The sequence below is a fragment of the Coprinopsis cinerea genome (assembly GCF_000182895.1).
Source record: "Coprinopsis cinerea okayama7#130 chromosome 1 map unlocalized cont3.1, whole genome shotgun sequence".
NCBI lineage: Eukaryota > Fungi > Basidiomycota > Agaricomycetes > Agaricales > Psathyrellaceae > Coprinopsis > Coprinopsis cinerea.
Window position 1 is genome coordinate 263,660 of NW_003307544.1, and position 10,128 is coordinate 273,787.

A 10,128-nucleotide genomic window follows, 5' to 3' on the forward strand; every position below is an offset into this window, starting at 1 on the left:
AGTAAAGGTATGGAACTAAGGGAGATAACAAGACCAGATGATAAAAACTGTTATACTATGCCCTAACCTAACACCCAAAGTGAACGAATGGCACCCAACGCGAGAACGGCTTCCCCAACTCTCTCAGCTCCTTTATGGCCAGGTGCAGGCCCTCAGCTGCATCTGTCGCAATTGGAGGGCAGGCGTCTCCATTCCGGAAGAGATGTCTGTAGAACGAATTAGCAACGATGGGTGCATCTTCGTCGTGGATGGACCTGCACTTTGTGAGTCAAGGTGGGAACTACTAGAGAGGAAACTTACCACATCGTTCCAACCACGCCCCTAAATCCCGCGAACATCATGGTTGCAGCCAGAGACAAAGCCTCATCTGGTCTCTGCTCATCCCCCATCGTGGTCTCGCACGCACTGAGGAAAGCGAGGGATGCGTTCGAAGCTTGGCATTCGCGGATGATCCTCGAAATTGTGAGGCTCCCGCCACTCAAGATGAGGGCGCTTTCTAGGGGATTCAAAAGGTCTTGCACACCGTGACAGCCAAAGTGAACGAAGGATGACGTTTGAATGTCGTTGATGACTGTCTCCGGGCTTGTTCGCTCTTGAACGGAGCCGATATGCGTGGCCAGGTGGATGTCGGAAGGGATGTGAGCTCGGATCTTGGCCAGCTCGAGGGTGGTATTTGGGAGACCGCTCACCCCTGGCTGAGTCTTCTCAGGTTCAAGGACGACGAGCATTTTGGCGTCGGGTGAAACATGTGACACGGTCTGTAGAAGGTCCTGAGGTGACGAACAGTAAGAGGAAATTACGAAGTCAGATAAGACCTCCTGGTCATAGCCCTCGACATCCAAGTAGAAGCCGGCGGCGTGGATGGGAATGAATGCGAATGGACCAGTGGGACACCACCATACTCGTGTTGGTGAGCTGGTCTGGAAAGGTACGTCAGCCATTCTCCATAACGATCAGCCTAGTCACTTACCCTTTCGAGCTGGAGTACATTAATCGCAGGTCGAACGATGGCAACCCATACAAGGGTCAGGAAGACCTTGAAATCATCATCAGCTGTCTTGCGATCCCGGTCCTGTCGACTCATTTTGAGACGAGGATTCCTTTCCTCGAACTGGTCGCAAATGGTGCGCAGCTCAGTAGGTACTCGGTGTCCTTGAGACAGTCGCTGGATGGAGTCCTTGAAGACGATCACCATGTCGTAGGGAATTTCGAGGGGAACATGTTTCATGGTTCCATCGGGGAGCATAACCACTCCGTCGCAACCATGCTGACTTGCATTGAGGAAGATTACGGGCCCATTGCCGGCGGCGTCTCGAAGTGCGGAAAAAGAGGGAGGAAGTAGGAAATCTTGAAAGCCATCAAGCCTTCGGATGCGAGCAAGGATCTCCTCCCTCCGTTTTGCAAGTGAATGGAGAGAGTCATCCAAGCGCGCCTGAGTGGTGGTTCTGTGGGCCGCCATCTCCAAACTCCGTGTTACCTCTCGCAGCTCTCGGGCAAGAGAAGGATCAACGGCATCGAGTCGGTCTGTTGGAGTGCGAAGCTTTAAGGCTTGGGACCAGAAGATGGAACGGGCGGTGGACAGGAAGACAATGGCGGTTTCGAGCTGCTTGGTTTGTATGGCGTACTGTACGGCATCTCTTGACAGGTCCTTCACATTGGCGAGGACATTCTGGCGTTGCTCCAAAGAAAGATCGAGCGAGGCCAGAAGAGGGAGAAGATGAATGGCGTGTCGGTACGCTGCTTCCGCTTGGTTCTGCGGGCGACTAATTGAGATCCAGGCTTTCGTGTGGGATAATCGTTCGAGCAACGGTGATGTCTCGTATTGGGCAGCCGCTTGGAAAAGCTCGAGCGCTTTGTCCAAATCCGTTTGTACGCCAGATCGCCTGTATCTCGCTGTCAGTGCATTTCCAAGAGCGCCGAGAAGCTGGGCTCGATGAGGATGGGGAGAGAGAACTATTGCGAGAGACTTCTCACAATGGGCGATACTGTCGCCTAACGCATGATCTCTCCCCTCCTGAGTCGACAATGTAACGAGGTTGAATGAAAGATTACTGATTTGGATGGGATGGTTTGGATCAGTGGGGGTCATGTAGGTGAGGGCTTCCTGGCCAAATTGAATGCTTTTTTCGAGATCTGAAACGTCACCCTTGTACTTGAAGCGCGTAGCGAGTGCCGAAGACAGGGTATTTAAGACCTTGGGACGGTCTTGGTGAGGGTATGGAACCAAGGTGAGGCACTCGAAACAATGGGAAAGGCACTCCTCCAGGCATTCTGCACTGTCGTACTGAAGGGCCTTGGTCAGAAGGGAACTGGCCAAGTCGTTAAGTGGAATTGAGCGACCGGGATTACCAGAAGGTCGCAGGCGAAGGGATTCTTCGCTGAGGGATATAGATGCCTCGAGATCGTTCTTGTCTCCGTTATAGTTGTAGCGATCGAACAGGCAATTTGACAGGTTGTTCAACGTTGCTGAGCGCCCAGGATGAGGAGGTGCTCTGAGTTTTAGCGCTTCCTGAAGAAGTGTAATACTTCTCTCCAAGTCCACCACTCTGCCCGTCTGGTTGAACCGGATCATGAGAGCCGAGGCGAGGTTGTTGAGTGTTTGGGAGCGGTCCGGGTGAGGATTCTCTCTCCATTTGAGGCACTGCTCGTTCAAAGAGACAGCTTCATCAATATTTCCGAGGTCTCCGTGGCACTTGAAGCGACTGCAGAGGAAGTTGGCTAGGTTGTTGAGCGTGTGACTGCGATTGTCGCCAGCGGTCGGTGGTCGCAGTGCCAGCGATTCTCGAGCAAGCTTGATACAGCGTTCGAGGTCTTGTCGATCCCCTTGGTACTTGAAGCGGATGTAGAGACCATGTGCAGCTGTCTCGAGTGAGCGGAAGCGAAGGGGATGGGACTCCTGTGTTATCGCTAGCGATTGTCGGCTATACTCGACGCTATCTTCCAAATCGTTCGGATCACCCCTGTGTTCGAATCGGGTCCAAAGCGATTCCGCAAGCTGGCACAGGACCATGGGTCGATCTTTATGGGTAGCCGTTACGCAATCGAGTGCCACTTTCGAGAAAGATATGCTTTGGTCCAGGTCGTGGTGGTCACCGGTGTACCGGAAACTTGCATTAAGGAAACCTGCTAGTTGTAGAGCGAGAAGCGGGCGCTTGGGGTTGGAAGTGGGGACGAGTTCGAATGACTCTGTGCTGTAGGTGACACTGTCTCTGAGGTCTTTGGCTGAGCCTTTGATCCTGAACCGACTTTGCAAGGAAGCCGCGAGATTGTTGAGTGAGAGGAACCGAGTTGGATGAGGTGCTGGCTTCAGTTGAAGCGACTCTTGGTGGCATTGAATGGACTCCTCGAGGTGATCTACATTTGCAGTCAGCTCAAAGCTATCGTGGAGGGAGGTTCCGAGGTCGTTGAGGCATGCAGCACGGCAGGGGTGAGGGAAAGGGCGCATGTGTAGCAACCTTTTAAAGTGCGAAATTCTGAGGTCGAGCGTGGTCGTATTCCCCTCGTACACCTGCGCGACCGTGTTCATGTCGTTGAGCTGCTGCTTTGCATCCAGCATGCCGTCCAATGTTCCATCCTTGAGGAAGCGGAGCCACGAGGTATGGGAGTACGAAGCCAAGGCAGCGTATCCCGAAGGGGAACTACTTCCTGCCACCTCTCTCGCCCTTTGGAAGTACGTATCGGCCGAGTCTAGGTCAGCCAAGCTGCAACAGCATATGTATCGTACAACATGAGCACGCCCTAAAAGCAATGCGATGTCCCCGGAAGAATCTTCGGAATCACTGAGAGCTTTGCAGCCCGAGGTTATCAAAATGTCGAGGGCGATTCGGTCTATTGATTTAACGTGCTTCGCGAGGAGTTGATGAGCGTCGTGGAGCGGGGAGGGAAGAATGCGAAAATCTTCGGTTTGTATCGCTCCGGGGAACTGAAGCTCCGTGAACCAGAAGAAGGGAAGGGAAAGGAAATGGGCATGCTACTCACAACTTCCCAGAATACCTGACGCCGAGTTTGGTCGGCCATCTCCTCCACGAAGTACATATCGCATGCATCCAGGTCTTCTATCCAGGTCTTCCAAACGAACCTCAATAAATGGGCCTGCCAGAGAAGTATAAGCCCACGAATTCGCTGAGGTCCATTGGTCGCCAGGTCCTTGAAGTCTCTCAGAATACCCATAGCATCGTGAAGGGCATCGTGATTGGCTGTGCGTTTGGCGAATTCCATGGTTCCATTTGCCAGTCGTCGATATACTTCTTTGTTAGGAGCTAGTGGGGAAACCATCAATAAAAATCCACACCAAGATGGAAAATTATATCGTACCTTTCATCATTGGCACCGAGTTGACCATCATACCGTCGACGACACCCTCGAAGGTGCCACTGGCTTCCACATGCTTGAAAAGCTCCATATTTCTAGTTGCGTCGACGGCAGAACTGGACTCCTCGATGCCTGATAGTGCTGTTTCATTGGAGCCATTTGGCTCCTTACCAGGGTGCGATCTGCGAATTATTTTGTGGAAGAGATGTGAGAGACGATTTCTTTTTCGCGGATCTGACGACATGGAAGTGGAGGAAGGGGTGTCAGAGAAGGGTCAGATGTGTTAGAGAGAAGAGTTGAGGGTAAGGCGAGAAAACGTGGGGGAATGCTCGCTGACCATCCGCTGACCATGTAGTTCATGGCGGCAATCAAACCTTTCGTAGACTTTAGGGGCGAGATGTAGGTTGAATTGAGGCGATGTATACTTTGGCAGGCCTCTGACAGGGCACACGCATGCTTTACTTAGGGGCCAACTTGCTTTGTGTTTGCCATACGATGTACGCAGGGAAATAAGCGCCCGCCAAGTGCTTGTTCTGCTTGGCTCCGGAAGATTCCGAAAGACTTTTGCTCCAGACGTCTTCCCAAACATCCTACCTACTACAGGTCTTGTCCTTCGTTTCCAATTCCATCGATTTCGTCGTCTCCATGGTCGTCGTGCAAGGACAACAGGATAATGAGCACATGACGGATACGCGCAGAGACTACTGTCAAGAATGTCCAAAAGCGAAAATAACGCACCATCGCCAAATTCTTCTATTTGGGAGAAAGTTTTTTTGTGGACCGCCTCACGGTGTTTGGCATAGTGTCTGCGATGCAAGGTTCGTGATCTGAGTCTGTTCTTTGGCCCAAAACGTTGCTGACAACAAGACAGATCAAGCTGAGCATTGACTGGCAATGGTCTATCAGGACCCTTGAGCAGGTGTTCTAGATCGGTGCTGCACCGCGGTGAGAACCAAGGGCAGGTCGACTCGGGAACGTGAAGTTCTTTTGATGGTGGTGTCCTCGTATTTGATGAAGATGTGCCAAAGTCGTCACAAGATCGAGACAAGCGTTGGGCTGATACAGGAGGAGTCAGGATTGGGCGCTGAACGTCAAGCTCGGGCCCGCCAGATGACAGAGGTATATAGATAATACCCTCAACGCCTTTGCTTTACCTAACAGAGCTCACAGATACAGCCAGAATGCACCGCCGACTATCGACCATGATGAGGAGCGCTTCGTCGTCCTCTTCTAATCCAAACCACGACGATTTGCCCTTTGATAACAGTTCCAAGTCGACCATCACCACCGCAATTGGCAAGGAAGACAACCTACCTCTCCCAGCCCCCTCGTTGAAGGTCAAACGTGTCGATAACTACTATAGCCGCTGGAGTAAGAGCTGGAAATACAGAGTATGTGTGTCTCTGCAACTGCCCTCTCAGCGTAGCTAATAGTTGCTATAGAATACTAGCTCTAAAGTCGTTGTTGAAGCTCCTCCCCTCCTTCAGAGCGGTGGAAATAACGACCAGTGGCGGGAGTACAGTTTCGTGTACGTTCAGGCCGTCCAGTCGCCTTCACGCCGACTCACCGTCCAATATATAGCATCGTTCGCACTATTCCCCGCAACGAGAACTTGGAAAAGACTTATAGAATTGTTCTCAAGAGCGACTACCTCCTCAAAGCCTGTCGCGAAGTGATTGATTCTTGGCCGGGTGTCTCCTGGAATGCGGACCCCCTCGAAGTACGCCAAGAACCCATCACTTTGAGGGCAATGCTAATCCCATTTCCAGCTTGATCCGCAGATCTTCGTCACCTTCCATGACCAGTTCCTAGAGTACGAGCGGAACCTCGCAGAAAAGAAACGCACAGAGTTCGAGTCTCATGTCCTGGCAACCGTCAAGCTCTTAAACTCGACTATCGCATCAGACTATCACACCACGTTGTCCACGATTCGACGGTTGACCAAGCACGGCGAAATTACGTTCGACCTACTCTATGGAATCCTCATCCCGCGCACCCTTTTTGTGGCCCGCTGCGCTGTGACGGGTCTTCCCCGCTTACTCAAACTGTCGTATTTCCAGCGCACGGTGATCGAGGGAAAGCCTATGTACCAGTTGGTACTCGAGAGCGTCGATCTCATCGACCGTACGATGTCGAACACGGTTGGGGTTGGTCTGGTGCAGACCGTCGTCTATCTCCCCAACTTCCGTGGGGCAGTCAAGATCGACTCCCTCGACGCCTACCCGCTGAAGTATCATCACGACGAGGCTGGCTTGCGGGAGGCGGCGCTCAAGCGAGGTCAAAAGTGGGTCAGTTTGATGGGTGTGCATCACAAGCAATACGATGGCGTAGCTGCGGTCAAGTCCATGGGGAAAATTCTGAAGCATAATGTATGTATGTTCTCGTCTCCTTTGTGTTTGCGTGGATGCTCACTACTTTCATAACCAGGTGCGAAGTCGCGTCATGATTGATAGGGCCACCTTCCGTCGTTTGAACCCCAACTACACGTTCCCGCAGCCCGTACCAACGCAAGTGGAGCAGGTCGATCTTTCGAACCCGCGAAACCAGAACTACGATATGTACGGGAACTACATTGCGACCCCTCCTCCACTACCGGCAACCGCAGGTATGGTCCTGTCATAGACTGGAAAATGGTCGCTTACCCCCTTTCTAGGCGACGTCGTTCAGCAGAATGCAGCTGAAGAGTCTCCTCAGAACGCCGAGCTTACCGAAGAGGAATTGCTGCTTACACCTGCCGCCATCTACGGGTTCAGCTTGAGCGATAAAATGTGGCGTAAGTGCATCCTTGACATTGGGCAGCTCGAAGGCTAATTTCTATCTCTTTGCAGTGGAGCTCAATATCGAACTGGTGCAAGATGTTGAGTGGAACTCCGAGGCGTTCTCGAACCTCGTACTCCCTCAAGGGCGGAAGGACCTCCTCCAGTCGTTAATCGAATCGCACCACCGCGAACTTGGATTCGACGACTTCATCAAGGGGAAAGGACACGGCTTGGTCATCAACCTTTATGGCCCTCCTGGTGTAGGCAAGACTTTCTCAGCTGAAGCGACGAGCGAACACGTTCAAAGGCCCCTCTATGTCGTTGGTGGTGGTGATTTGGGAACCACCGCTTCGGAACTCGACTTGGCTTTAGAACGTGTATTCGATGTCGCTACAGCCTGGAAGGCTATTGTCCTCATCGACGAGGTAAGTACAAATGGCAGTTTCATTCGAACTTCGGGTTGCTCAAACTACCCATAGGCGGACGTATTCTTGGAACAACGCTCCCTTCATGACCTGGAAAGGAACGCCATGGTGGCCGTCTTGTAGGTCAAATCCCTCACCTACTCTTTGTCTTCGTTAAAATCTCTACCTTTGACAGCCTCCGACACGTCGAGTACTACCGCGGTATTCTGTTCATGACGACCAACCGAGTGAGGACCTTTGACGAAGCCTTCCTCTCTCGCATCCACGTCGCGCTCCACTTCCAGCAACTCAGTCAGGAATCCAAGGAGCAGGTTTGGTCCGCCTTTATCAAGAAAGCGGGAGCAGCAAATTCGATCACCCCTGAGCAAATCAAAGTGCTCGCGAAGAGGAACATCAATGGTCGCCAGATCAAGAACGCCGTTCGGACCGCACATTCGCTGGCTGTAGGACGTGATGCTCGGGTCACATTCGAACATATTATGGAAACTTTGGACGCAATGGCTGAGTTCACGAGGCTCTTTGAATCAGGAAACGAATAATTAGGATTTGCCCTTGGGGGGGACGAACCGGAGACACTGCGACGCACACGCCCTGGGCGCCTAAAGATAATGATGTCAGAGTATTATGTATATAGTATAATCTCCCCTATCTTTAGGTCTGGCCCCAAAACAGACAACTGAAAACCAGGATAGGGACACCTCTGAGACCTGAACCTGAACCCTCTGACTGGGACGACTCAAATTTCTGTCTCTGCCTCCCAGTCATAAAGCTAGGTTAACAACTGTTTCCCTCCTCCTCTACCACATATTGATATGAGTCTTGCAACTTCCGGCGACAATTTGAGCAATGAGGAGCAGCTCGGTAGTCACTTAATATCCTCCTATCCACCCGCCATCACCGATTTCTATGGATCCGGCTCGCCTTGCATCTACAAGACCGGGCCTGCGTGGCCTGTCGCCAAAGATCCTCGCTCCCAGAAGATCATCCGTGCTGCCCGCCCCATCCACAACCACAGGATCATGCCGGTCTGGCGCAGCATTGTGTGGGATATTGTTGCCTTGCTTGATTCGCGCAGGGTAGATTGGAGTACCATCGACCCTTTAGCTTATGCGAATGCAGGCGAGGCGGCTCTGATATGTGACTTCGTCATTACCATTGGGGTAAAACCCCACTCCCTTTCCTATCAGGCTGCTGTGGCTGCTGCCAATGCCATCGACGAGATCCTCCAGGTAAGTTTAAATCTGTATCAGGAATAATTAGAAGATTTATTTCATGTGTCGTAGGCCGCCGGATTTCCCGAGATACAAGTCGCGTTCATCGAGTCCGTGTACCGTCTCCTGAGGAAACTCATGGGCCCCTTGAGCCCGACATTTGACTTGGAGGGCATTCAGGGCCTACGCAAGCCCTTCACTCCCACTCTTGGTCTCTCTATTGCACCCCGCAGCTCAGACAACCGGGGTACAGGGGGCCTGTTCTTCCGTCTCAACACCGACAAATCCGACAATAGTATCGTCCTCCTCACCTGCGCCCACGTTGCCCGCCCCCCTGGGACGTCCCTCGAGAACCGTGCGTATACGCGCGAAAACGAGAGTCAGCCTCGCGAAGACATCATTCTCCTTGGCGACAAATCATTCACTTCTGCCACAGAGGGCATCGTCAAGTTCGAAATGGATTATACGAAGGCCATTTCCAGCTGGGAGAGGTCGCTCAGCAAGGTCCCACCTCAGGAGGAGGGCGAGGCTGATGAAGTCAGTTCGAACTTGAAGCGACAGCACTGGACTCACTTGATTTCCGACACGAAGAAAATGATCGCCGCGACAAAGGACCTCCACTCCTACGTTACCAAGAATCTCACCCAAGCCCCCTCCCGCATTCTTGGATCCGTCCTGCATTCTGCTAAGATTGAGGCTGGCGACGATGATTTCCTGTACGACTGGGCCTTCATCCAGATCGACGATGATAAGCTAGACTCGAAGGACTTTCAGGGAAATAAGCTCTTCGTCGGTACGTCGGTTCCTCTTTCTCCTTCATTTTTGTGGTGCGTTTCACTAACAGTTCTCTTTTTCTACAGGCGGCAACAAGACCCCCGTTGATTGGGAGAACTTCATGTTCCCCCAGCCTCATGACCACCGCGACTTCCATGTACCTGACGATTCGCTCCTTCAGCTCAAGGACTATGTCTCCGAAGCAGAGTTCCACAACCCGCAAAACTACGACATACACGATGCGAAGACGCTACTGGCGGTTAAGAACGGTCCTACCACCGGCACCACATTCGGACGCGTCAACGGACTCGAATCGGCAACGCGACACTATCTCGAAGACGGTGTTGCTGTGACCGCCCTAGAGTTCATTGTCTGCGCCTATGACACCAAGACGGCCAAGAACGACAGGTTCTCTGACGGCGGTGACTCTGGCGCCATCGTGGCAGGCAGGGACGGGCGTATCATTGGTCAAGTGGTGGGTGGTGCAGGCTTTACTGAAGGGACGGATAAAACCTATATCACACCCTACTATGCCCTCAAGAAGGCCATCGAGAGGAAGTACCCCAACGCGGACCTCCTCCCCGCTGCCACCTGAGTTCGGTCGGCAACCTCCTCCCACTGCGAGACTTTTCCGTCACACTGTACCCT

General features: G+C 52.4%; 3 protein-coding genes across 3 annotated transcripts; 2 read left to right on the plus strand and 1 right to left on the minus strand.

Moving 5' to 3' along the window:
• Positions 1-67: 67 nt before the first annotated feature.
• On the minus strand, positions 68-4,402 carry CC1G_02804 (hypothetical protein; the record flags this gene model as incomplete). Its single annotated transcript, XM_001828171.2, has 5 exons — positions 68-254; positions 301-920; positions 971-3,922; positions 3,979-4,259; positions 4,315-4,402. The coding sequence occupies 5 exons, from the start codon at positions 4,400-4,402 to the stop codon at positions 68-70; spliced, it is 4,128 nt and encodes a 1,375-aa protein (XP_001828223.2).
• A 1,090-nt stretch (positions 4,403-5,492) lies between these two features.
• Positions 5,493-8,178, plus strand: CC1G_02805 (hypothetical protein; the record flags this gene model as incomplete). Its single annotated transcript, XM_001828172.2, has 9 exons — positions 5,493-5,702; positions 5,754-5,839; positions 5,893-6,031; positions 6,081-6,680; positions 6,739-6,916; positions 6,965-7,084; positions 7,140-7,495; positions 7,550-7,614; positions 7,671-8,178. 9 exons carry the CDS (start codon positions 5,493-5,495, stop codon positions 8,032-8,034), a joined length of 2,118 nt encoding a protein of 705 aa, XP_001828224.1. The 3' UTR covers positions 8,035-8,178.
• Positions 8,179-8,217: 39 nt separating this feature from the next.
• On the plus strand, positions 8,218-10,075 carry CC1G_02806 (hypothetical protein; the record flags this gene model as incomplete). The annotated part of the gene is made up of 3 exons (XM_001828173.2): positions 8,218-8,724; positions 8,779-9,499; positions 9,567-10,075. The coding sequence occupies exons 1-3, from the start codon at positions 8,308-8,310 to the stop codon at positions 10,073-10,075; spliced, it is 1,647 nt and encodes a 548-aa protein (XP_001828225.1). The 5' UTR covers positions 8,218-8,307.
• Positions 10,076-10,128: the final 53 nt, after the last annotated feature.